The following is a 27,270-nucleotide window of genomic DNA, read 5'->3' as shown; positions in this document are numbered from 1 at the left end:
TATAGGGTAAGTGTTAGAAACGGCCAGTCTTGGAAAGGGGCCTCGGCCTCCAGGAATATCAGAAAACCACAGGGCCACCTTCATGATTTTCCATTCATTAGGTCCCCTGAATTTTCCATCGAACCCACCATCTTCTGACTCAGAAGCAAGAATGCAGCCAAAGCTGACACATGCGCCAGTAACTTCCACACGGATTCTCCCGAGCTCCCATCATAACTTTGGCAGAAACCCCAGAGAAACAGCGTGAACGGCCACTGACTCCATTTCTGCGGGGTTTCCACCAAGGTTACGGCTGGAGATTCTACCCCATGGTATTAGATAATTGTCTCATATTTGGCCGCAGCTGCAACGTAGAATCTGCTCAGCCACATACTATTGCCTTAATGGGTAGTTATTAACAAATACTGTGTCAGCAGTAGATTGCTTTTGTTCCAATTGATATCCTAATGCAATGACAGGGTCAAGTATGGGAATCTCATGAATGCTCAGATAGACGTGGGTTTCAGTATGTTGTTTTGTGATATCTTCATAGATTTAAAACTATTTCATCTGTTTCCTCAGAGTTGGACGTGAAGATGCAGAACGGCGGCAGGACATTGTACTGAGCGGACATTTTATTAAAGAAGAGCACTGCATCTTCCGCAGTGATATCAAATCTTTGGAAGGTACAGCACTCTGATCACCTCTATAGGAACTGGCCCTGGTTGCTGATTGAGTCTCATGCTACAGAACCTCTAATCTACCAGCTGCACAACGGTGTGAAACAATCATCTAACTGCTATGGCACTAGGCCCAACCTGGACTAAAATAAAGGTCTTAAAGTGGTTGGAACTTTTAATAGAAAGAAACGTAAACTTAGACTGAAGGTCTTCACTTTGAACCAGCCATTACACGCATGGCCCAGTGCTGTACGTTTGGTAGACTCATAGAAACATACAGAACAGAAGGAGGCCATTCAGCCTATCGTGCCTGTGCCGGCTCTTTGAAAGAGCTACCCAATTAGTCCCACGACCCTGCTATTTCCTCATAGCCCTGCAAATTTCTCCTTTTCAAGTATACATCCAATTGCCTTTTGGAAGTGCTTCCACCACCCTGTCAGGCAGTGCATTCCAGATCGTAACAACTCGCTGCATAAAAAGATTCTCCTCATCTCCCCCGTGGTTCTTTCGCCAGTTATCTTAAGTGATAGCGATCCACCTATTCATAGCATGTTCTGTAGAAGATTATTTGGAACGATGTGAAAACAGATCCCAAAGCTGACACATACGCTAATAATTTCCACACGGATTCTCCCGAGCTCCCATCACAGCTTTGGCAGAAACCCCAGAGAAACAGCATGAACGGCCACTGACTCCATTTCTGCGGGGTTTCCACCAAGGTTACGGCGGGAGATCCCTGGGAATTTCCTCGGAGCTCCTCCCACTCCTCCACTGTAACTTTGCCAGAAGTGTGGTGGAAACCCTGCTATTGCCAAGTTAGGATGACGGAGCAGGGAGGGGCGGGGTAGCTCTGAGGAAATTCACGGAAAGTATTTGTAGCCTTCAGTTGATGGGCTATGAATATAACTTCTGCTTTGCCTGACAATGCAATATGATAGAACTGGACCCACTCAACAAACCTCCCTGATCAACTGCTTGCTTTACCTGGATCTTCAAATTATGACAACAGTCCCCTTATTCCAATGCTCTCCTGGCCAGCCTTCTGCCTTGCACCCTCTGTAAACTTGAGCTCATTCAAAACTGTGTTGCCCGTATCCTAGCTCACACCAAGTCCCGTTCACCCATCACCCATGTGCTCGCTGACCAAGATTGGCTCCCGGTCCAACAACGCCTTAATTTTAAAATCCTCATCCTTGTTTTCAAATCCCTCCATGGCCTCGCCCCTCCCCATCTCTGTAACCTCCTCCAGCCCTACAACCCCCGAGATCTCTGTGCTGCTCCAATTCTGGCCTCTTGTACTTCCCTGATTTTCTTCGCTCCACCGTCAGTGGCCGTGCCTAAAGCTGCATGAGCCCTAAGCTCTGGAATCTCCTCAAAATCTCTCCACCTCTTCGTCTCTCTCCTTTTTTAAAACACTCCTTAAAACCTATCTCTTTGACCAAGCTTTTGGTCACCTGTCCTAATATCACAAATTTGTGCTGTTCCATTATGTGCCTCGATGTCAAATTTTGTCTGATTACGCTCCTGTGAAGTGCCTTGGGACATTTTTCTACGTTAAAGGTGCTATATAAATACAAGTTGTTGTTATTATTATTGACTCCAGCTTTGAATATTGAATTAATTCATTTCATAAATGATAGACTGATTATGAAAATGACTGGTAGACACTGACCATTCATCCTTCAAAACTCCTTCCCAGTGGGCAGAGCCCAACAGTTCTTAATTCATCTCCGCCAGTCGGCATTGCTCTAAAATCTTTCACCCCACCCAATTCTTATAACTCTCCAATTCCTCGTGAATTCCTCTCCCCGCCCCCCCGCCCCCGTGTCTTGGGTTGAGTCCGTCATTGGAATCTGAATCGCAAATTTCTGCTAATGTTTGAAGTTCAGCTTTCAAAGATCTCTGAATCCATTTGATCCCTCTCTCACCTCCTTTCTGGAGCTCACCTTTTGTCAGCTGATACTAGCTCACTGAGCTGAAACTGGTCTGAATTCTGAAATGTTATATTTTTTATTATTATTCATTCTTGGGATGTGAGTGTCACTGGCAAAGCTGGCATTTATTGCCCATCCCTAGTTGCTCTGAGAAGGTGGTGGTGAGCCTTCTTCTGGAACCGCTGCATTGCGATTTGATACAACTGAGTGGTTTGCTAGGCCACTTCAGAGACAACCATGTTGATGTGGGACTGGAGTCACATATAGGCCAGTTTGGGTAAGGACGGCAGGTTTCTTTCCCTAAAGGACATTAGTGAACCAGTTGGGTTTTTACGACAATCTGACAGCTTCATGGTCACTTTTTACTGATACCAGCCTTTTATTTCCAGACTTTTTAAACTGAATTCATATTCTCAAACTGCCGTGGTGGGAGTTGAACTCGTGCTCTGAATTATTAGTCCAAGCATCTGGAATCTGCTGCAGCTCCAGGTTTTCTCAAACTAGATTGTGATATCTTGTGCATGGAATCTGGATGAGTAAGGTCAATTTGCACTGCCAAATGGTGCAGAGATCAGTGACACCTGCAAGGGGAGCGCTTACAAGAAGTGGTGCAGGGATTAATGAGACCCATAGAAAGAGTTCAGTCAGTACTGCATTGAGCAGGATGATCTGTGAAATGCTCTGAATACTGCTGATTAGCAGCTCAGTTGTATTATTGTAAAACCACTTGAAAACCTTATATTTCTCTCTTGCATTATAGTGATTGTCATCCTTGAACCATGTGCAGGAGCGGACACATACGTCAATGGCAAGAAGGTGACTGAACCAACTGTACTTCGATCAGGTGAATACTCTGGCTGCATCTTGTGTACAGACACTGGCTACAAATATACATACATTTAAAGCCCTGTAATTCATCCTACCCTGACTTTAACATGCTCAGGCTTTCATAGAATCTTACAGCACAGAAGGAGGCCATTCGGCCCATCGTGCCTATGCCAGCTCTTTGAAAGAGCTATCCAATAGGTCCCACTCCCCTGCTCTTTCCCCATAGGCACAGCAAATTTTTTCTTTTCAAGCGTATATCCAATTCCCTTTTGAAAGTTACTATTGAATCTGCTTCGACCATGCTTTCAGGCAGCGCATTCCAGGTCATAACAACTCGAATCAATCCCAAAACCTAAATTTCTAATCCAGGGTTTTAAATTCTAACTCAAAGGGAACATTTCTATCAATTGAAGGTTTAAAATCTTTAATGAGTGATAATCTTCAAATTTATGTTGCTGCCTCACCTGTCAGTGGGTAATGAGGGTTGTACCTCAAAGTTTCTAAATGAGTTTCAACAGCAGGACTCCCATTCCTGATCCAGTGGTGCCTCCCTGAAATGCGTGTAGAGATATGTGTAGAGATTGTATGAGAAGAGGAACAGGGTCAGCTGTGATGCTGACACACTTGAAGCTGGCCACTTGTGAAAGAAAGATGGGCTTCCATTTATACAGTATCTTTCACATCATCAGGAAATCCTAAAGCACTTCACAACCAATGAATTAAAATGCAATCACTGTTGTTATGTAGGCATTTGTAAACAATTTTACAACACCAAGTTATAGTCCAACAAATTTATTTTAAATTCCACAAGCTTTCGGAGGCTTCCTCCTTCCTCAGGTGGTGTATCCACGCTGCCACTGCCCCAGGTATCGGCCTGGATTATGTGCTCAAGTCCTGGAGTGGGGCTTCAGCCCACAACCTTCTGACTCAGGCAAGGGTGCTACCAGTTGATCCAAACTGGCACAGTTCAGCCAGTGTCCTTGGTAACGTATGCCAGCAAGAGGTAATGCTTTCAGAAAAGGAAGGGAGACAATTGAGGGGAAAAAGAGATAAAAATGGAACTCAGGAAAGACAGAAGCATTGTTCTGACCCTACAGCTCACTCCTGCCAATACATCCACATGGACAGTGGAGATATCAGCATGAAAAGGGGGTATGTGAGATCACAAACTGACCTCCGAGGTTCCAGAGTTTTGATATATAACAAGGCTTCTCCCATCATAACGTAGCATCATTCAGTGGAAATGTTCCTAAGATAATTATAGACAAAAAAAGCCATTTGGCCCATCTGAATTCATCCTTCCAGAGAGATTCTAAATTCCCTCCATTTCCAATTGTTTCTTAAATGATTCTAGGATTTTGACTTGAACTACTCTTCCTATTGTATATATTGACCACTCTTTGCGTGAAGAAATTCCTGATATCTGGCCTAAATTGACCTTTGATTAACTTTGTCCTGTGTCCCCTTGTCGTACTCTTACAATTTAATTTGAAGTAATATTCCGGATTTATCTTTTCCATTCCCTTAACTGTCTTCTGAGAGGTCATCTGTAAGATGATCTCCCAGGTATTTCCTTCCCAAGCTGAAAAGCCCAAGTTTCTCTGGTCTTTCCTCAAAGCTCAGCCCTTTGCTTAGCCACGTGGCTCTTCTCTGCATTGCCTCTAACAGAGGAATGCCACCCTTGTATCTGGGTCATCAGAACTGGATGCAGTACTCAAGCTGCAGCCTGAATAGGCCAATCCTACCGAAAGGGAGCCACACTGTCTCATTCTTCATAATTTGGGTCCAAATAGATTCCGAGTTTCAAATGCTGGGCCTTCATAAGGGATTAATTGTACCCAAAGTGTTACCCACTAGCTGGGCATTTACCTTAACTTTCTCCCAAATTGAGACAATTTCTCCATTTGTTTTTTTTCTTCAAAGGAAACCGTATCATAATGGGGAAGAGCCACGTCTTCCGTTTCAACCACCCCGAACAGGCCCGACAGGAGCGTGACAAGACGCCCTGTGCGGAGACACCAGTTGAGCCTGTGGACTGGGCCTTTGCTCAGCGGGAATTGCTAGAGAAGCAGGGCATCGACATGAAACAGGAGATGGAACAGAGGTAAAATGAGAAATAATGGAAGAATGTTGGGGTTGGAAGAGAGGATAAATGGAGAACACATAGTGAGATTCTTTGACTTACAGAAAAACAAACCATCAAACGACATTGAGTGCATTTAGCCCTAACTCAATGGTCTCATTTTTCCACAAACCACTGAGTCCCATTATGTATATCTTTATACTACATGTTGATTGAATTTATGACTTTTGTTAGAAGGAGACAACATAATGGCTTTATTCTCTGATAATGTACCTCCACTTGGTTAGGAGCATGTAAGGTACAAAGGCCTTAGGTCTGGTGGGCACCCATCTCAGAGGGCACTGGGGAGATCAAATTAGCTCTCCAATGAAAAGTTGGCTGTTAAGTTGCGGGATGTCCTATTGGTTTTTGGCCTTGGGCTACCACACACCGGCCATTCCACTTGTTGACAACAGGCCACTGCTGCCCAAAAGCATCCACAATGCTCAATGTCCTTCACTTTACTGTCTTATTCTTCATTAATCGCAATGCTGTAATACACAGGGTGTCTTCTAAAAAAAATGATAGAAAAGATATTAATTTTGAAGAGTCTTAACTTTTTGTACCCAGGTAGCAATCAGTTAACAAAGGAAATACAGGTGATTACAGAGTACTTTGTGGCCAAAACTTGTGTCTCTTTGTTGGTGAATTTTCATCAAGAGAAGCAGAGTTAGTCCCAGGAACTGCACACTTCAAGCACCAACATCAGACACTCCCAGGTCAGCTACCTCATATCCAGTTGCAGAATCACGCTCCTTGTTTCTCCTTTAGCGATACACCATGACACTAATATGATATTTCCATTTCCCACACTAAGCGTTTATGGTGTGTCTTAGTGAGACTGCTAATTAAAATCCAAATTACAGACAGTTTTTTCACTGTGTCCATGCCCAACCCATTGATTTATGGTAACTGAATAAGTCAAATTTTGTTAATATTACGTTGGATTACAGCATTTTTGTCAATGCTTTGGAATCATATTTGTGATGTGATTCAATTAACGTTTCTGTGAAAGTATCACATTGTCTTGAAAATTAATAATCCCATTGGCCCATGGGAAACTCATTGCTGGGACAATGTAGGGGGAGCTTTAAGTCGGCCTGTAATCTGAGCTGTACCTGCCCAGGGAGTATTTGATGGGACAGTGTAGAGGGAGCTTTACTCTATATGTGACCCATGTTGTACCTGTCCTGGGAGTGTTTGATGGGACAGTGTAGAGGGAGCTTTACTCTGTATCTAACCCGTGCTGTACCTGACCTGAGAATGTTTGATGGGACAATGTAGAGGGAGCTTTACAGTAGGGAACACACAACTTGATTCCCCAGGGTTACATCTACTAGTGGTTTAATTTTATGGTCCATTGAAATGATTTGTGGTGGTCTCTGATGCCTTTGCTGAATCAGCCTGAACAAGTTATTTTACTTTGTTGAATTGTTTCTCAGGCTTCAGGAACTAGAAACCCAATATCGGAGGGAAAAGGAGGAGGCTGATTTACTGTTGGAACAGCAGAGACTGGTATGTAACGACACAGTTTCTTGAAATTTACTTAGCCAACAGCAAAGCTCTCAGTTACCAGCTATTCCCACCTGCATCAGCTATCTGCTTCCACCCTGAAAGCCATGGTAGTAAATACCTGATGGGTTAATCGGTTTGAGTTAGGAACAGGAACCAGTCATTGGGCCCAACAAACCCGACTGTTCTTCATCGATCAATTCCACTTATCTGCCAGCTCACCCTCTAACCCGTCTGTCTCTTCAGAAGTGAAATTATTGTCTTTTGAACACGTGTCTATGGTCCATCTCAATGCGCTTTCCATCACCCTAGTACTTTATAAGATCATAAGACATCCAGTGAAACTCTTATTGAAAGTCACCTGACCCAAAGGAACAGCCAACATATCAAAGGGTACAGGGAATGGTCAAAAACCAATGAAGTGGGATGAAGGGAAGGACTGCGTTAATTGGGTTCTGGAGCGCCGTTTTGAATTAGGATTCGTAGCCTGCTTGTCATAAAGTTGATCTTGTTCTCCATTCCACTCATGTTTCCGAAAGTGCTGCTCCAGCTATGATTCCCCCACCCTGGAATTTCCGGTGCTTCTGTCACCATAGTGCTGTTATCTGAATCCATAAAATCCTAATCCAAGCAAGGAACTGTACAACCCTCTTCCCATTCACTCCCACTATAGAATTCTAATGAATTAAACCTCTTCCCATTCTCTCCTATTTTATAGAATCCCAGTGGACTGAACTCCTTCCAATTTGCTCCCATTGTCCAGAAAACTAATGGACCAAACATCTTTCCATGCTCTCCCATTGCACAGAATTCCAAAGGACCAAACCTTCTTCCCATTCATTCCTGTTGCATTTAATTCTAGTGGACTAAACCTCTTCCCATTTATTCCCATTGCATACAATTACAAAGAACCAAGCCCCTTTCTATTCATTCCTGTTGTATAGAATCCCAATTTCTGCTTACCAGCTGTCTCCAGCCAACAGTTTGAAAAGCATAAAATACAGAAATAAGGGAGGAGAGTGAGACTCTGGTTAGTCTACACGCATTTCCCTTCATAACATTTAGAATCTCGGGACTTTACAATAGATATTTATAGATTCAATACCTTTGAATTATGGGAATGCATTATTTACCAGTCATGGCATTGGCCAATCTTCACCTTTAAGTACCTCAGTTCACCAATGCAAAAGCGGTAGTGTGAGTGTACAGTTGACGTTATTTACTGAACAGAAGCAGTCTCCTTTAGCAGAAAGGAAATAGTGTTCAGCCAGGCTGCTTTTTTAACAGTTTATTTTACCTTACCGTTCCAGGACTATGAAAGCAGACTGGAGGCCTTACAGAGGCAGATGGATTCATGCTTTTACCCAGACAACGTACAAGAAGATGAAGAACCAGAAGAGGAAGGTGAGGAACGCTGCCCTCTCCATTTATTTATTTTTTGTTTATGAGCAGTGAAGCTGGCAGATCAGCACTGAAGGCTTCTCTGCAGTGTGTGCAGGGTATACTAACATGTATAGAAAGGCCTGGGTGGCAGAGTGCTTCTGCTGCGCTGGGTTGTACACAAACTGAGTTCCTGATTTCAGCTATGCCCCAGCTAAATTACAGACACTTCCCCACAGGGAAGGAAGGAGTCTTCCATAGGCTGCTTGGGTTCAACTCCTGAAATTGGTTTTGAGAGGACTTTGACCGGTGTGGCACAGGGAGACAAAGAACGAGGAATGGTTGAACATTACGTCACTCAGTGACAAACACAAACAACTGATGCATGGGACTTAAAGGGGAGGCGAGAACAGTATAACACAAAGGGGGAAGTTTAAAATTTTTAGAAGGTTAATATCTGCTAGTTTCTTTTTTTTATTCATTCATGTGATGTGGCAAGGCCAGCATTTATTGCCCATCCCTGATTGCCCTTGAGAAGGTGGTGGTGAGCCGCCTTCTTGAACTGCTGCAGTCCGTGTGGTGAAGGTTCTCCCACAGTGCTGTGAGGAAGGGACTTCCAGGATATTGACCCAGCGACGGTGATATATTTCCAAGTCGGGATGGTGTGTGACTTGGAGGGGAACGTGCAGGTGGTGTTGTTCCCATGTGCCTGCTGCTCTTGACCTTCTAGGTGATAGAGGTCGCGGGTTTGGGAGGTGCTGTCAAAGAAGCCTTGGCGAGTTGCTGCAGTGCATCCTGTGGATGGTACACACTGCAGCCACTGTGCACCGGTGGTGAAGGGAGTGAATGTTTAGGGTGGTGGACGGGGTGCCAATCAAGCGGGCTGCTTTGTCCTGGATGGTGTCGAGCTTCTTGAGAGTTGTTGGAGCTGCACTCATCCAGGCAAGTGGAGAGTATTCCATCACACTCCTGACTTGTGCCTTGTAGATGGTGGAAAGGCTTTGGGGAGTCAGGAGGTGAGTCACTCGCCGCAGAATACCCAGCCTCTGACCTGCTCTTGTAGCCACAGTATTTATATGGCTGGTCCAGTTAAGTTTCTGGTCAATGGTGACCCCCAGGATGTTGATGGTGGGGGATTCGGCGATGGTAATACCGTTGAATGTCAAGGGGAGGTGGTTAGACTCTCTCTTGTTGGAGATGGTCATTGCATGGCACTTATCTGGCGCGAATGTTATTTGCCACTTATGAGTCCAAGCCTGGATTTTGTCCAGGTCTTGCTGCATGCGGGCTCGGACTGCTTCATTATCTGAGGGGTTGCGAATGGAACTGAACACTGTGCAATCATCAGCGAACATTCCCATTTCTGACCTTATGATGGAGGGAAGGTCATTGATGAAGCAGCTGAAGATGGTTGGGCCTAGGACACTGCCTTGAGGAACTCCTGCAGCAATGTCCTGGGGCTGAGATGATTGGCCTCCAACAACCACTACCATCTCCTTTGTGCTAGGTATGACTCCAGCCACTGGAAAGTTTTCCCCCTGATTCCCACTGACTTCAATTTTACCAGGGCTCCTTGGTGCCACACTCGGTCAAATGCTGCCTTGATGTCAAGGGCAGTCACTCTCACCTCACCTCTGGAATTCAGCTCTTTTGTCCATGTTTGGACCAAGGCTGTAATGAGGTCTGGAGCCGAGTGGTCCTGGCGGAACCCAAACTGAGCATCGGTGAGCAGGTTATTGGTGAGTAAGTGCCGCTTGATAGCACTGTCGACGACACCTTCCATCACTTTGCTGATGATTGAGAGTAGACTGATGGGGTGGTAATTGGCCGGATTGGATTTGTCCTGCTTTTTGTGGACAGGACATACCTGAGCAATTTTCCACATTGTCGGGTAGATGCCAGTGTTGTAGCTGTACTGGAACAGCTTGGCTAGAGGCGCAGCTAGTTCTGGAGCACAAGTCTTCAGCACTACAGCCGGGATGTTGTCGGGGCCCATAGCCTTTGTTGTAGCCAGTGCACTCGGTCGTTTCTTGATATCAGATGGAGTGAATCGAATTGGCTGAAGACTCGCTTCTGTGATGGTGGGGATATAGAAACATAGAAAATAGGAGCAAGAGTAGGCCATTCGGCCCTTCGGACCTGCTCCGCCATTCAAAATGATCATGGCTGATCCTCTAACTCAGTACCCTGTTCCCGCTTCTTCCACATATCCCTTGATCCCTTTAGCATTGAGAAATATATCTATCTCCTTATCGGGAGGAGTTCGAGATGGATCATCCACTCGGCACTTCTGGCTGAAGATGGTTGCAAATGCTTCAGCCTTGTCTTTTGCACTCACGTGCTGGGCTCTGCCATCATTGAGGATGGGGATGTTCACAGAGCCTCCTCCTCCCGTTAGTTGTTTAATTGTCCACCACCATTCACAACCGGATGTTGCAGGACTGCAGAGCTTTGATCTGATCCGTTGGTTGTGGAATCGCGTAGCTCTGTCTATAGCATGTTGCTTCCGCTGTTTCACATGCATGTAGTCCTGAGTTGTAGCTTCACCAGGTTGCCACGTCATTTTTAGGTACGCCTGGTGCTGCTCCTGGCATGCTCTTCTACACTCCTCATTGAACCAGGGTTGATCCCCTGGCCTTGTTGGTAATGCTAGAGTGAGGAATATGCCGGGCCATGAGGTTACAGATTTTGCTGGAATACAATTCTGCTGCTGCTATTGGCCCACAGCGCCTTATGGATGCCCAGTTTTGAGCTGCTAGATCTGATCTGAATCTATCCCATTTAGCACGGTGGTAGTGCCACACAACACGTCAGGGATATACAATCCATGTTCTCATTACTGTTAGGTTGGTTCTGCTGCAGTGCGATTGTGTGGTACAGTGGGTCAGACACTGTCCTTTCACACTCTGGGACTGGGTGGTACAGTGGGTCAGACACTGTCCTTTCACACTCTGGGACTGGGTGGTACAGTGAGTCAGACACTGTCCTTTCACACTCTGGGACTGGGTGGTACAGTGGGTCAGACACTGTCCTTTCACACTCTGGGACTGGGTGGTACAGTGGGTCAGACACTGTCCTTTCACACTCTGGGACTGGGTGGTACAGTGGGTCAGACACTGTCCTTTCACACTCTGGGACTGGGTGATACAGTGGGTCAGACACTGTCCTTTCACACTCTGGGACTGGGTGGTACAGTGGGTCAGACACTGTCCTCTCACACTCTGGGACTGGGTGGTACAGTGGGTCAGACACTGTTCTTTCACACTCTGAGACTGGGTGCACTATTACTTGCTCTAGTGGTATCTTTCACTAATTGTGAACTAAAAATGAATAGCAAGTAATAGTGCATTGCCGCTTATTTTACCTTCCGTTCTTCTAGATACTTCTTGCTCAATATTTGTATTGATGAAGGTGAGGGATATTAGTTCAGTGAATGGAATTTTCCATTTTTGCACACAATATCGTCATCAAATACTTTCAGGTTAGGTACAGCAAACATCAGAATTTCCTACTCTGCCCAACAATGTGCCTTAACGCCCGATTACAGAGTTCCCAATTCCTACATTAGCTATCCATGTGCCACTGAGTGAGATGACCAAGTATTGCTAAATTCTGAGCAGTGGTGTGGAATTCCTCCAGTGAGAAACTAAGTTGAGACTGCCCCAAACTGACATTACTTAGGACCCTTAAACCACCATCCAGTCCCAGAGTGTGAGAGGACAGTGTCTGACCCACTGTACCACCCAGTCCCAGAGTGTGAAAGGACAGTGTCTGACCCACTGTACCACCCGGTCCCAGAGTGTGAGAGGACAGTGTCTGACCCACTGTACCACCCAGTCCCAGAGTGTGAAAGGACAGTGTCTGACCCACTGTATCACCCAGTCCCAGAGTGTGAAAGGACAGTGTCTGACCCACTGTACCACCCAGTCCCAGAGTGTGAAAGGACAGTGTCTGACCCACTGTACCACCCAGTCCCAGAGTGTGAAAGGACAGTGTCTGACCCACTGTACCTCCCAGTCCCAGAGTGTGAAAGGACAGTGTCTGACCCACTGTACCACCCAATCCCAGAGTGTGAAAGGACAGTGTCTGAGAAGCTGCAGAACATTCTGTTGGGGGAGGGTGAACAGCCAGATGTCGTGATCTGTATCGGTACAAACGACATAGGTAGAATGAGGGATGAGGTCCTGCAGGCAGATTTTAAGGAGTTAGGAAAGAGATTAATAAGCAGGACCTCAAAGGTAGTAATCTCCGGATTACTCCCAGTGCCACGTGCTATTGAATATAGAAATAGGAGGATAGAGCAGATGAATGCGTGCCTGGAGAAATGGTGCAGGAGGGAGAGCTTTAGATTCCTGGGGCATTGAGACCAGTTCTGGGGGAGGTGGGACCTGTACAGGCCGGACGGGTTGCACCTCAACAGAGCTGGCACCAATGTCCTCGTGAGGAGATTCGCTAATGCTGTTGTTGGGGGGAGGGTTTAAACTAATTTGTGAGGGGGATGGGCACCAGGATGTAGCATTGGAAATGAGAAACAAGGGGCACAAAGGATTGGAAGAGAAAGATAGCACTAGAGTAAGTAATCGTGCAATATTAGGAGGGATCAGACTAAGAGAGAGTATAAGAAAGTCTAAGACTGGTTTGCAGTGCATGTGTGTAAACGCACAAAGCATGTGAAGCAAGGTTGGAGAGCTGCAGGCGCAATTAGCCACATGGGAATATGATATTGTGGCGATAACGGAGACCTGGCTCAAAAAAGGGCAGGATTGGGTACTAAATATTGCTGGATACAAGGTGTTCAGGAAAGATAGGGAAGGAAAGAAAGGAGGGGGAGTGGCGGTATTGATTAAGGAGAATATTGCAGTACTAGAGAGAGAGGATATTCTGGAGAGGTCAAGGACAGAATCTATTTGGTTAGAGTTAAGAAATAATAGAGGTGCCATTACACTACCGGGTGTATTCTATAGGCCACCAACTAGTGGGAAGGATATAGAGGAGCATATTTGCGGGGAAATTACAGAGAGGTGCAAAAGCTATAGACTAGTGATAACTGGAGACTTCAACTATCCTAATATGCACTAGGATAACAGTAATAATATAAGGGGTAAAGAGGGAGAGGAATTTTTGAAATGTGTTCAGGATAACTTTCTTAACCAGTACGTTTCTGGCCCAACGAGGAAGGAGGCATTGCTGGGCTTGGTTCTAGGGAATGAGGCGGACCAAGTGGAGCAAGTGTCAGTAGGAGAGCATTTAGGGAGCAGTGATCATAGTATCATAACGTTTAGAATAGCCATGGAAAAGGACATTTTAACTCTCCAGTTAAAATACTCAATTGGAGGAGGGCCAATTTCAGTGGGATGAGAACAGATCTGGCCCAGGTAAATTGGAATCAAAGATGGGTAGGCAAAACTGTAATTGAACAGTGGGCGGCCTTTAAAGAGGAAATGCTTCGGGTACAGTCTAGGTATATTCCCACGAGGGAGAAAGTTAGGGCACCTAAAGCCAGAGCTCACTGGATGACAAAAGAGATGATGAGTAAGATGAAACAGAAAAAAGGGGCGTATGACAGATGTCAGGTTGATAACAAGTGAGAACCAGGCTGAATATAGAAAGTTCAGAGGGGAAGTGAAAATGGAAATAAGAGAGGCAAAGGGAGAGTATGAGATTAGACTGGCGGCCAACATAAAAGGTTAGTAAGAGGAGGGGTGGGGCCGATCAGGGACCATAGAGGAGATCATGGAGGCAGAGGGGATGCCCGCGGTACTATATGAATACTTTGCATCTGTTTTTATCAATGAAGAAGATGCTGCCAGAGTCTCAGTAAAGGAAGATATCGTTGAGATTCTGGATGGGCTAAAAATTGATAAAGAGGAGGTACTAGAAAGGCTACCTGTATTTAAAGTAGATAAGTCACCCGGTCCGGATAGGATGCATCCAAGGTTGCTGAGGGAATTAAGGGTGGAAATTGCGGAGGTACTGGCCATAATCTTCCAAACATCCGTGGGTACGGGGCTGGTGCCAGAGGACTGAAGAATTGCAAATGTTACACCTTGTTCAAAGAAGGGTGTAAGGATAAACCCCGCAACTATAGGCCAGTCAGTTTAACCTCAGTGGTGGGGAAACTTTTAGGAACGATAATCCGGGACAGAATTAACAGTCACTTGGACGAGTGTGGATTGATTAGGGAAAGCCAGCATGGATTTGTTAAAGGCAAATCTTGTTTAATTAACCTGATGAAGTTTTTTGATGAGGTAACAGAGGAGGTAGATGAAGACAATGCGGTTGATGTGGTGCATATGGACTTTCAAAAGGCTTTTGATAAAGTGCCGCATAATAGACTTATCATCAAGATTGTGGCCCATGGAATAAAGGGGGCAGTAGCAACATGGATACAGAATTGGCTCAGTGACAGGAAACAGAGAGTAGTGCTAACCGGTTGTTTTTTGGACTGGAGGGAGGTGTACAGTGGTGTTCTCCAGGGGCTTTTCTTGATATATATTATGACTTGGACTTGGGTGTAGAGGGCACAATTTCAAAATTTGCAGATGACACAAAACTTGGAAGGGTAGTAAACAGTGAGGACGATAGTAATAGACTGCAAGAGGATATCGACAGGCTGGTGGCATGGGCGGACACATGGCACATGAAATTTAACGCAGAAAAATGCAAAGTGATACATTTCGATAGGAAGAACAAGGAGAGGCAATATAAACAAAAGGGCACAACTCTCAAAGGGCTACAGGAACAGAGAGATCGGGGGTATATGTGCACAAATTGTAGAAGGTGGCAGGGCAGGTTGAGAAAGCGGTTAAAAAAGCATATGGGATCCTGGGCTTTATAAATAGAGGCATAGATTACAAAAGCATGGAAGTCATGATGAACCTTTATAAAATACTGGTTCGGTCACAACTGGAGCATTGTGTTCAGTTCTGGGCACCGCACTTTAGGGAAGATGTGAAGGCCTTAGAGAAGGTTCAGAAGAGATTTACTCGAATGATTCCAGGGATGAGGGGCTTTAGTTACATGGGTAGACTGGAGAAGCTGGGATTGTTCTGCTTGGAACAGAGACAGTTGCGAGGAGATTTGATAGAGGTATTCAAAATCATGAAGGGTCTAGGCAGAGTAGATAGAGAGAAACTGTTTCCATTGGCAGAAGTGTCAAGAACCAGATGCTAATCATCCAGAGATTTCTTGTTCATACTGTATTGCATCAAATGGATTCTGTTCTGGATCCCAAGGAAGGTTATGAACTGAAACTTTCAAATAAGTTATTAGTATTTAAACCAGAAATTTAAGATGATTGGCAAAATAACCAAAGGTGACATGAGGAAAAACTTTTTTACACAGCGAGTATCTGGAATGCACTGCCCGAGGGGGTGGTGGAGGCAGATTCAATCATGGCCTTCAAAAGGGAACTGGAGAAGTATTTGAAACAAAAAAAAATTGCTGTGCTACAGGGATAGGGGGGGAAGTGGGACTAGTTGGATTGCTCATGCATAGAGCCGTCGCGGACTCGATGGGCTGAATGGCCTCCTTCTGTGCTGTAACCTTTCTATGATTCCATGGTTCTTTAAAATAAGGCTTACCTTTAGAGTGACAGGTACCAGGCCTGACTCCTCAGTCTTTCATTCTAAATGTGTGTTTCATTGTTGTCTTTCTGCATAGTGCAATGGACAGAGCGGGAGTTTGAGTTGGCGCTATGGGCATTCCGTAAGTGGAAATGCTACCAGTTTACCTCATTGCGGGACCTGCTCTGGGGGAACGCCATCTTTCTGAAAGAGGCCAACGCCATCAGTGTGGAGTTGAAGAAAAAGGTAACCAGCAACTTTTCAGGGCCACAGCGAGATCCACCCCAGGTAGTGTCGTTCATGATTAATGACCTGCTATATAATTACCAGCTGCGGTTGAGTTGAGCAATATCTGACCATGACCTTGTAATGGGCTGTGAAGCTGAAGGTTCAAGAAATGGCACAAATCTTCTATGTGGATATGATCAGATTCTTTAATTCAACACATATTGTTTAAATACCTCCAGATACATGGTCAGATCTCTGACAGTCCCACTATAAACCTAGTGGACATCACAGCTAGATCAGGTCTTGATGACCTAGAGTGAGGAGAGACATCATAGCCTGGGTAGGCAAGAGGAGGTCACTAATTAGTGTGAAGCGAGGCCATAAAGAGAGACATAAAAAACAGAAGTATTTTGATATTGACATGCTACACATGGGGAGCCAGTGGATCTGTGAGAATGTAGGACGGAAGGGGGCAGAGACGGGCCAGTGGAGCTGGGAGAATGAAGAGGGGAGGGGTGGTGATGGAGGGAAGGGGCGACAGGAGAGGATTGCGAATTGTGCGACTTTGTGCAGGTGAAGATGCAGGTTGCGGTGTTTTGGATGAGGTAATGATTGTGGAGGGTTTTGCTGGGGAAACCAGCTAGAAGGACGTTTGAGAAGTCAAGCCTTGAGATGACGAAGGTGTGGACTAAGGTTTTGGTGATGGAAGGGGAAAAATAGGGGGTACAAGCAGGTAATGTTGTGGAGGTGGAAGGAAGTGGTTTTGGCAACAGGACAGGTGTGGGGGAGGAAGCTGAGCTCGGAGTCCAGTGGGAGGCCAAGGTTCTGTATCTCTTGACTTTACTTGGGATGGTAACCAGGGAAGTTGATGGATTAGAGGCAAGAGGCATGAGTGTTGATGGGAGGATGGCCTCAGTCTTGCCAAGATTTAGCTGTAGTAAATGTTGGCTTATCAAGGTCCAGATATTAGACAGGAAATTCAAGAGCCTGGCATTAACCTTTGGATCAATGGAGGAAGCAACGTGGTAGAGCTGGGTGTCCTCAGCATGCCTGTAGAAGCTGAGCCCATCACAAAGGAGTAGCATATAGATAATGAAGAGAGAGAGCCAAGAATAGATCTCTGGAGGTGACCATGCGAGCAGAAGAGGAGAAGCCATTGGCAGCAATGTGGTGACTGTTTTGTGCCAGGTTGGAGTGGAACCAGCCGAGAGCCATGCTCCAGAGGTGGGCTGCAGACAAGAGATGTTGGAGGAGGATGGAATTATTAACAGTGCCAAAGGTGGCAGAGAGGTCTCGCAGGACAAGTAAAGATAAAAAGCCACGGTCTCAGTCACACAGGATATCATTTGTGATCAATATTGTGGGCAGGGCAGAAGCTAGATTGGGGGGACTCGAATAAGGATTGATGAGAGCGTAATTGTAAGGTAGAAATACATTCCGGGACATGTGAGAGGAAGGGAAGGTTTGCTTCATTGTTGGTGCTGAGAGAAGGTGCACTAATAAAGCCCCACTCATCATCTCCCCAACTTCACAGTCAGATACCTCAGTAAACACATGGACACCAGATATGGTGTCTAGAAAGGAGGACCACGGAAACTTGCTTCAAAAGTTTTGCCTTCTATTTAAACAGGTGCAGTTCCAATTCATACTCCTCACAGACACATTGTACTCCCCTCTACCTCCTGACCTCATGCCTCCTGATGCAGTTAAGGACAGGGAGAAGCGCCCATTCCCACGCACCATTGTGGCCGTGGAAGTCCAAGACCAGAAGAATGGAGCGACACACTACTGGACCCTGGAGAAGCTCAGGTACGAGAAAGTAAGAGGTAATGGTTAGCTGGAGAGAGGCAGTGTCATATGGAGAATAGGACTAGGTAGGAATGTGATGCATAGGGAGACCAACAAGGCAAGTTATCAGCACTACCTTGACCAAATGCCGTGATGCAGTTTACTCAAGTAGACTCTGCTGGACAAGTATAATCAGGCCAATTTGAGCAAGCAGTTAGCCAGCAGAATTTTGAACCAAAAAATGGTTCTGTTTCATGTACTATACAGGGCAAATTAAACAAGGCTGCACTTTCTGAGCAGAGCTTCTCTGGATGGGAGCATGGGTCAAAGGATAGGGTTCATGTTATTGTGGTTATATATAGAATCTAAATTGTTGTTCGCACTCCTGCCTAGTGAGGCTCTGCTATGAGAGCTCTAGTTGCTCCCAAAGTTTAAAATGTGGTCCCACCAAGGAGTTATATGTGTTAAGGTTAGATGTTTGGATGTATTCAAAATTCATCCCAGACCTCTGTTAAAAACAGCCACTTGTCGACTGGGTACTTTCAATAAAAGCTTTCTACTTAGGAACAGGAGTAGGCCATCCATCCCCTCAAGAATGTTCCACCATTCTACTAGATCATGGCTGATCTTTTCCTCAACTCCATTTACCCGCCTTTGCTCCATATCCCTTGATACCCTAACTTAACAAAAATGTATCAATCTCATTCTTGAAAATTTCGATTGACCCAGCATCCACAGCCTTGTTGGGGGGAGAATTTCAGATTTCTATTACCCTTTGTGTTAAACAATGCTTCCTGATTTCACTCCTAAATTATGTAGCTCTAATTTTAAGATTGTGCCCTCTTGTTCTGGATTACCCCACCAGAGGAAATAGTTTCTCTGTATCTACCCTATTGAATCCCTTTATCATTTTAAACACCTCAATTAGATCTCCCCTCAACCTTCCAAACTCAAGGGAATGGAAACCAAGTTTGTGCAACCTAGTCTTATAATTTAACCATGTATCATTCCGTTGAACCTGTGCTGCACCCCCTCCAAGGCCAATATATCTTTCCTGAGGTTCAGGGCCCAAAACTGAATGCAGTACTCCAGATTGGTCTGACCAAGGCTCTGTACATCTGAAGCATCACTTCCTCACTTTTGTATTCCAACCCCCTTGAGATAAAGGCCAACATTCCATTAGCCTTTTTGGTTACTTTTTGAACCTGCGCGCTTGCTTTGATGTTGTGCTCCTCCTTGCCTCTCTAGGCTCAATTTAGTGGGCTGGTTCATTAACATGGCCTGTTTGCGTCTCCCCCCTCCACTGGCAAGGCCATGATGCACCAGGAAACGGGTGTGAACACAGGAGGTGTGGACTGGCCGACAGACTTGGTGCCTTCTTGCTACAGTTGAAGAAGAGCAGACGGACCACATCCAGGCCCAAGATCTGAGAGGGTCCCAGGCACAAAGCTCACCACCAGCTTCTTGGGACACCACTAGAAATGGGTGGCCCTTGGATGAAACAAGAGGAAATTGAGGATTGAGGCCCTGGAATGTTCCCTCCAACTTCATTTTGACATAGAAACATAGAAAATAGAAGCAAGAGTAGCCCATTCGGCCCTTCGGGCCTGCTTCGCCATTCAGAATGATCATGGCTGATCGTCTAACTCAGTACCCTGTTCCCGCTTTTTCCCCATATCCCTTGATCCTTTTATCATTAAGAAATATATCTATCTCCTTCTTGAATACATCTAATGACTTGGCCTCCACTGCCTTCTGTGGTAGAGAATTCCACAGGTTCACCACCCTCTGAGTGAAGAAATTTCTCCTCATCTCGGTTCTAAATGGCATACCCCGTATCCTGAGACTGCGACCCCTGGTTCTGGACTCCCCAGCCATCGGGAAGATCCTCCCTGCATCTAGTCTGTCTAGTCCTGTTAGAATTTTATATGTTTCGATGAGATCACCTCTCATTCTTCTAAACTCTAGAGAATATAGGCCTAGTCAACCCAATCTCTCCTCATACGTCAGCCCTGCCATCCCAGGAATCAGTCTGGTAAACCTTCGTTGCACTCCCTCCATGGCAAGGACATCCTTCCTCAGATAAGGAGACCAAAACTGCACACAATACTCCAGATGTGGTCTCATTAAGGCCCTGTATAACTGCAGTAAGACACCCCTGCTCCTGTATTCAAATCCTCTTGCAATGAAGGCCAACATAACATTTTAACGGGTACAATTAGCCTGTGTCTATTGCAGGTGCAGGCCCAGATCTGCCCCTTTGTGGGCATCCTGGAAATCCCAAGGCTGAGTAAAGAAAGCAAAGATGCAACACAATGGTTTTCTAGACCCTTAACCTCTCTGTTAACACCTGGGAAATGAGAATTCCCAAGGCACTAGGCAGGGCAATATCAGGGCCCATATGATAATTGGGTAGGCCAACCCCTCCCTGAATTTAAACTGGCATCTCCTCTTTAATGAGAGATGTATCCCACACATCCACTGGCCTACTGCAAAATTGGACCCTTTCATTTTATCCACGTGTTTTATTTTATTCGTTCATGGGATGTGGGCGTCGCTGGCGAGGCCGGCATTTATTGCCCATCCCTAATCGCCCTTGAGAAGGTGGTGGTGAGCCGCCGCCTTGAACCGCTGCAGTCCGTGTGGTGAAGGTTCTCCCACAGTACTGTTAGGAAGGGAGTTCCAGGATTTTGACCCAGTGACGATGAAGGAACAGCGTTATATTTCCAAGTCGGGATGGTGTGTGACTTGGAGGGGAACGTGCAAGTGGTGTTGTTCCCATGTGCTTGCTGCCCTTGTCCTTCTAGGTGGTAGAGGTCGCGGATTTGGGAGGTGCTGTCGAAGAAGCCTTGGCGAGTTGCTGCAGTGCATCCTGTGGATGGTACACACTGCAGCCACAGTGCGCCAGTGGTGGAGGGAGTAAATGTTTAGGGTGGTGGATGGGGTACCAATCAAGTGGGCTGCTTTGTCCTGGATGGTGTCGAGCTTCTTAAGTGTTGTTGGAGCTGCACTCATCCAGGCAAGTGGAGAGTTTTCCATCACACTCCTGACTTGTGCCTTGTAGATGGTGGAAAGTTTTGATGGTTTACTTTTACAATGTGCATTAATCTACAATTATCCACATTAAAATCTAATTGACGTATGTCAGCCTCTCTAAAATGATCAATCTCCTTTCTACTTGTTAGCTGTCTACATAACTTTGTGTCATCAACAAATTTAATAATATCATTCACACATTAGCATTAGTGCCAAGAGGGAACACTTACAAGGAAACTCTTGGTAATTGGGATTTGCCCAATCCCATAATCCACTAGTCCATGCCAAATAAACCCCATGCATCAAGCATAGAATCTTAACAGCACAGAAAGACGCCATTTGGCCCATCTTGCCTGTGCCTGCTGTTTGAAAGAGCTATCCAATTAGTCCCTCACCCGCGCTCCTTCCCCACAACCCTGCAAATTGTTCAACCTTAACTGGAATACATTGGAAGTAGAACGACGGGACAAAGCATGTTTGCTTTGTGCTGTCACATTACCCAACATTAAAATACATCTGCCATTCTCATTGGTCCAGGCCCCTTTGAATGCTGCCAATCTCTGTTAAAGTCATCGTCTAGCCACGCCTCCTGACCAGTGTGAGCAGCAAAGGATGTGGACTAGAGTTTTATCAGATGATTGAACCAGGTAACCTTTGTCCCCACTTTCCTCTCCCCATGAATTTTCCACTCTCCACTTTTCAAAGTCACCTTCATTTTCATCCTTTTCAGAGAAGCCATTCAGAACCATAGCCAAACATCAGCCTTTCTGCCTTGTCTAAGTTGCTCAGAGAAACTCCAAATACCAGCTCTCGGTTATGTATTTGCCACTGCCACCTGGATGGAGCTTTGTCTGTTTGTGCCTAGCAGCTATGTGGATGTGGTTGTGATGGCTGTGTGTGTTTGATTCCTACCTCCTGTAGGCAGAGACTGGACCTGATGCGGGAGATGTACGATCGTGCTGCTGAGGTGCCTTCCAGTGTGGTCGATGACTGTGACAACGTTATGACGGGTGGGGATCCGTTTTACGATCGCTTCCCATGGTTCCGGTTGGTCGGAAGGTAAGACTGCAATAGGCTCCTTTTTCCGGAGTTGATAACCCTGAACCTAATCGTTGTAGTACTGTATAGAGATGAGCAGCGAAGCCAATCAGAAATTCGGATTAATCTGAATTTGAAAGGATTTAAATTGTTCCGATTCCAATTTCGATTGATTTGGATTAAAATTGGTTTGCCCCATTTCATTCAGAAAACATGAAAAAGCCCAGAAGCAGTGAGATGTCATCGCTTAGTGACTTTCCAGCACCCTAGTTCCCTTTCTCCCAGCAAGTAATGCTTTACACTGATTCAATTCGGATCCTGATTTTCCATGTTTCACGTGCCCAGATGTGAATGGACACTGCTCATCCCTAACATTGTCTCCATGGAAATAGCACCAGGATGGTGAGAGCGGTGGTTTTCCTCTCTAGACTCTGACTGAATGCTAGTTTTCTGTGGAGTCCCAACTTGTTTTCACGTGAATGATGCTGAAGCGTTCTCTACAGTCCAGCCTGCAGTAATGGTCCTCTTCTTAGAATAGAGGCGGTTGGCTAATCCAAGTGTTGCCGTCCAACCAATCAGGATGGCACTAAACGCAACTCAGCGGCAGGATGTGCCAACAGAAACCCCCATCCTCTCGCCAAAAGCTCCTGGGAAGTCAAACAGGTATGTCACACACTCTCTGGGATTGGATGGTATTCACAGTGAGAGTGTGACACTCACACACATTTCTCTGTATATTGTTATTATTTGTTCCCGGGATGTGGGTGACACTGGCAAGGTCGCATTTATTGACCATAGTTGCCCTGAGATGGTGATGGGGGACTTCCTCCTTGAACCGCTGCATCCCTTGTGATGCTGCTGCTCCAGCAATGGTGTTAGGTAGGGCATTCCAAGATATTGACCCAGCAACAATGAAGGAATGGTGATACGTATAATATATTCTCAGGGTTTGGACAGTATTTGCAGTGAAAGTGTGATGCTCACATGTGTTCCTTTGATTCTTTATACCCTCTTGTTATCTTTCATTCAACTTCCTCTTTTGGGTTTTTCTGTCTCACATTACTGGCACCAGTTTCTTTGGCCCGCTGACCTGCCCTCGTCATCGTGAGGGCTGCTGAGCCACTTCACCTCTGGAGACAGCAGGTTTATTTCTCTCCAAGACCGTGACAGCCAAACCGATTGAGAACAGTATCAGTGGACAACAAGAAAGAATGTTGGAATAGCCCAATGTCTTGCACGATCATAACCCTCTGCACACACCTCATAGACAGGGAAACAGTAGCTTTAAATCTCACTGTGCAACATTTATAACAAACACATTAATGTATTCATGTAAAGTTCTTTTCTCCAACGTTTAAAGTAAATGTCAACCCGTTTCTGTTTGTCTTATACTCTTTGACTTGAGCACATAATCTAGGCTGACACTCCAGTGCAGTACTGATGAAGTGCCATGCTGTCAGAGGTGCCGTCTTTCGGATGAGACGTTAAACCAAGGCCCTGTCTGCTCTTCCAAGCAGACGTAAAGATTCCACGGCACGATTTGAAGAAGAGCAGGGGAATTCTACCCGGTGTCCTGGTCGACATTTATCCCTCAACCAACACCAACAAAATAAATTAACTGGTCACTCAACTCACTGCTGTTTATGGGACAGATGATCTGGTCATTTATCACATTGCTGTTTGTGGGAACTTGCTGTGCTCAAATTGGCTGCCGCGTTTCCCTATATTACAACAGTGACTACACTTCGAAAGTACTTTATTAGCTGTAAAGCGCTTTGTGATGTCCTGAGGTTGTGAAAGGGGTTATATAAATGCAAGTCTTTCTTTCTTTCTTTCCCTCTCTATCTCTCTGTTTCTCCAAGGCTCTCACGCATTTTGACTTTGCATCGTCCTGATAATTTTGTCTTCAATTTTCAGTCTCACTCTGACATCTGTCCTTTTCTCTGTCTTCTCTCCCCATTGTGTCTTTCTGTATCTAACACAAATCTAACACAAATTCCTTTGCTGATTTCATAGTACCTTTTACAATTTTAAAAACCTAGGCCATGTAGCAAAGCAACAACCATAACATACCTGGTCAGAGGTAGGAAATCTTTGCTGTGTTGGGGAGACCAAAGCTGAATGAGCCCAGCCTCCTCACTCAGCATGGATCCCCACCTCTCACCAGGTCCATCTTGTATTGTAAGAGAAACTTGGGGGTTGTGTCCTGGTTTGGGAGGGACCTGAGACTACTGGGGTCTGGCATGAGAAGCAGCCTGGGTGTGAGGGCCAGGGTCTGCCCAAGAGAGAGTGGTGGTTCCAGAGTGGTACCTGTACACCTTTGGCCAGGTGAATTTCCTGTGCGCCCTTGGCCAGGTGAATTTCCTGTGCACCCTTGGCCAGGTGAATTTCCTGTGCACCCTTGGCCAGGTGAATTTCCTGTGCACCCTTGGCCAGGTGAATTTCCTGTGCACCCTTGGCCAGATGTATTTCCTGTGCACCATTGGCCAGATGATTTTTCTTAGGTCTGGTTGGGAAAAGTCAGCTTGGATCTGGAGCTAGGAGATGGAATGATCTGAGGCGGAGTCAGAAAGGAAGTGTAGTGGGGCCCAAAGCCTTAGGCTGAAGCATGAGTGATCACAACGGGACTGGCTCAAGGAAAAAGCACAGTGAGGCCCAAAACTGCTGAAGGGAGGGAGTGTGCTGGGGATCAAGGCCCTAATCTGGTGCAGGGAGGGAGTGTGCTGGGGATTGAGGCCCTAATCTAGTGCAGGGAGGGAGTGTGCTGGGGATCAAGGCCCTAATCTGGTGCAGGGAGGGAGTGTGCTGGGGATCAAGGCCCTAATCTGGTGCAGGGAGGGAGTGTGCTGGGGATTGAGGCCCTAATCTGGTGCAGGGAGGGAGTGTGCTGGGGATCAAGGCCCTAATCTGGTGCAGGGAGGGAGTGTGCTGGGGATCAAGGCCCTAATCTGGTGCAGGGAGGGAGTGTGCTGGGGATCAAGGCCCTAATCTAGTGCAGGGAGGGAGTGTGCTGGGGATCAAGGCCCTAATCTGCTGCAGGGAGGGAGTGTGCTGGGGATTGAGGCCATAATCTGGTGCAGGGAGGGAGTGTGCTGGGGATTGAGGCCCTAATCTGGTATAGGGAGGGAGTGTGCTGGGGATCAAGGCCCTAATCTGGTGCAGGGAGGGAGTGTGCTGGGGATCAAGGCCCTAATCTGGTGCAGGGAGGGAGTGTGCTGGGGATTGAGGCCCTAATCTAGTGCAGGGAGGGAGTGTGCTGGGGATTGAGGCCCTAATCTAGTGCAGGGAGGGAGTGTGCTGGGGATCAAGGCCCTAATCTGGTGCAGGGAGGGAGTGTGCTGGGGATTGAGGCCCTAATCTGGTGCAGGGAGGGAGTGTGCTGGGAATTGAGGCCCTAATCTAGTGCAGGGAGGGAGTGTGCTGGGGATTGAGGCCCTAATCTGGTATAGGGAGGGAGTGTGCTGGGGATTGAGGCCCTAATCTGGTGCAGGGAGGGAGTGTGCTGGGGATTGAGGCCCTAATCTGGTGCAGGGAGGGAGTGTGCTGGGGATCAAGGCCCTAATCTGGTGCAGGGAGGGAGTGTGCTGGGGATCAAAGCCCTAATCTGGTGCAGGGAGGGAGTGTGCTGGGGATTGAGGCCCTAATCTGGTGCAGGGAGGGAGTGTGCTGGGGATTGAGGCCCTAATCTAGTGCAGGGAGGGAGTGTGCTGGGGATTGAGGCCCTAATCTAGTGCAGGGAGGGAGTGTGCTGGGGACTGAGGCCCTAATCTAGTGCAGGGAGGGAGTGTGCTGGGGATCAAGGCCCTAATCTAGTGCAGGGAGGGAGTGTGCTGGGGATCAAAGCACTAATCTGGTGCAGGGAGGGAGTGTGCTGGGGATTGAGGCCCTAATCTGGTGCAGGGAGGGAGTGTGCTGGGGATCAAGGCCCTAATCTGGTGCAGGGAGGGAGTGTGCTGGGGATTGAGGCCCTAATCTGGTATAGGGAGGGAGTGTGCTGGGGACTGAGGCCATAAACAGAATGATTGAATCCAGAGGCTGACCATTGCAGAGAGGCTGGACTGTAAGAGAGACTATCAATATGAGGGATGTCACAATATCACAGTATGTGAGGAATGTTCCTTCAATTGTTTCTAAGTATCCTTTGTCTTTAAACAGAGGGAGTTTGGAAAAATGTTACTAAACAAGCTCCACAAAGTTTTAGATCTGACTCATAGAAACCTGATAAGGCTTCATTTATTCTGGTGCACAGATACCACCAGCAAAAGGAGGCAAATAACGATAACATAGTACAGAATCTGTGGGTCAGTGTGGCACCTGTCACTACAAACATTGGGTCATTGTGTCACAGGTCATTGAATTCATTGGTTCATTGTGTCACAGGTCATTGAATTCATTGGTTCATTGTGTCACAGGTCATTGAATTCATTGGTTCATTGTGTCACAGGTCATTGAATTCATTGGGTCATTGTGTCACCAGTCAATGAATTCATTGGGCCATTGTGTCACCAGTCAATGAATTCATTGGGCCATTGTGACACCGATCAATGAATTCATTGGGTCATTGTGATACCAATCAGTGAATTCATTGGGTCAGTGTGACACCGATCAATGAATTCATTGGGTCATTGTGATACCAATCAGTGAATTCATTGGGCCATTGTGACACCGATCAATGAATTCATTGGGTCATTGTGATACCAATCAGTGAATTCATTGGGCCATTGTGACACCGATCAATTAATTCATTGGGTCATTGTGACACCGATCAGTGAATTCATTGGGTCAGTGTGACACTGATCAATGCAATCATTGGGCCAGTGCAATCAGTGTGATAATCGTCAGTAAAGTAATTTGTGGGAATCTTCACATAGGTTTACTTGGCTTATGATGTGTCTACACCAGCGCCAAGGTTTTCAAGCCCTGTACCGCCAATTCTTCACCACATCTGTGTTGGGCGGGGCCAGGAAATTGCTGAGCATTGCATTTTGCCACATTCCTGACTAAGTGCGACTCTCCCCGTTTCCCGGTGTACGTAACTGAAAGGAAATGAGAAAAATACAATTTCTGAGGTAGTTCCCGGTATTTGCATCTTACGAAGGCTAGATGCGAAGACTGCCAGTTAGGCCCTGTCGTCCATGTTCTCAGGCCGGAGGAGGTGGAGGTGGGTGGTATTTTTTTCA

At 46.2% G+C, this 27,270-nt stretch overlaps 1 protein-coding gene across 14 annotated transcripts in view; it reads left to right on the top strand.

The window, feature by feature from the left end:
* Positions 1 to 27,270, top strand: part of kif1aa (kinesin family member 1Aa) — a 342,099-nt gene that overhangs the window by 157,480 nt on the left and 157,349 nt on the right. For all 14 annotated transcript variants that reach the window (XM_067994795.1, XM_067994796.1, XM_067994794.1 and 11 more), the window contains 8 exons: positions 562 to 665; positions 3,354 to 3,437; positions 5,345 to 5,525; positions 6,986 to 7,058; positions 8,366 to 8,459; positions 16,098 to 16,246; positions 17,859 to 18,037; positions 21,974 to 22,111. In XM_067994795.1, the coding sequence (XP_067850896.1) occupies positions 562 to 665; positions 3,354 to 3,437; positions 5,345 to 5,525; positions 6,986 to 7,058; positions 8,366 to 8,459; positions 16,098 to 16,246; positions 17,859 to 18,037; positions 21,974 to 22,111 (1,002 nt within the window). The remainder of the gene's footprint in view (positions 1 to 561; positions 666 to 3,353; positions 3,438 to 5,344; positions 5,526 to 6,985; positions 7,059 to 8,365; positions 8,460 to 16,097; positions 16,247 to 17,858; positions 18,038 to 21,973; positions 22,112 to 27,270) is intronic.

Source organism: Heptranchias perlo, chromosome 13 (genome assembly GCF_035084215.1).
Source record: "Heptranchias perlo isolate sHepPer1 chromosome 13, sHepPer1.hap1, whole genome shotgun sequence".
Classification (NCBI taxonomy): Eukaryota; Metazoa; Chordata; class Chondrichthyes; order Hexanchiformes; family Hexanchidae; genus Heptranchias; species Heptranchias perlo.
The sequence above is the reverse complement of the archived record's forward strand: the minus strand, read 5'-3'. Positions and strand labels throughout refer to the sequence as shown.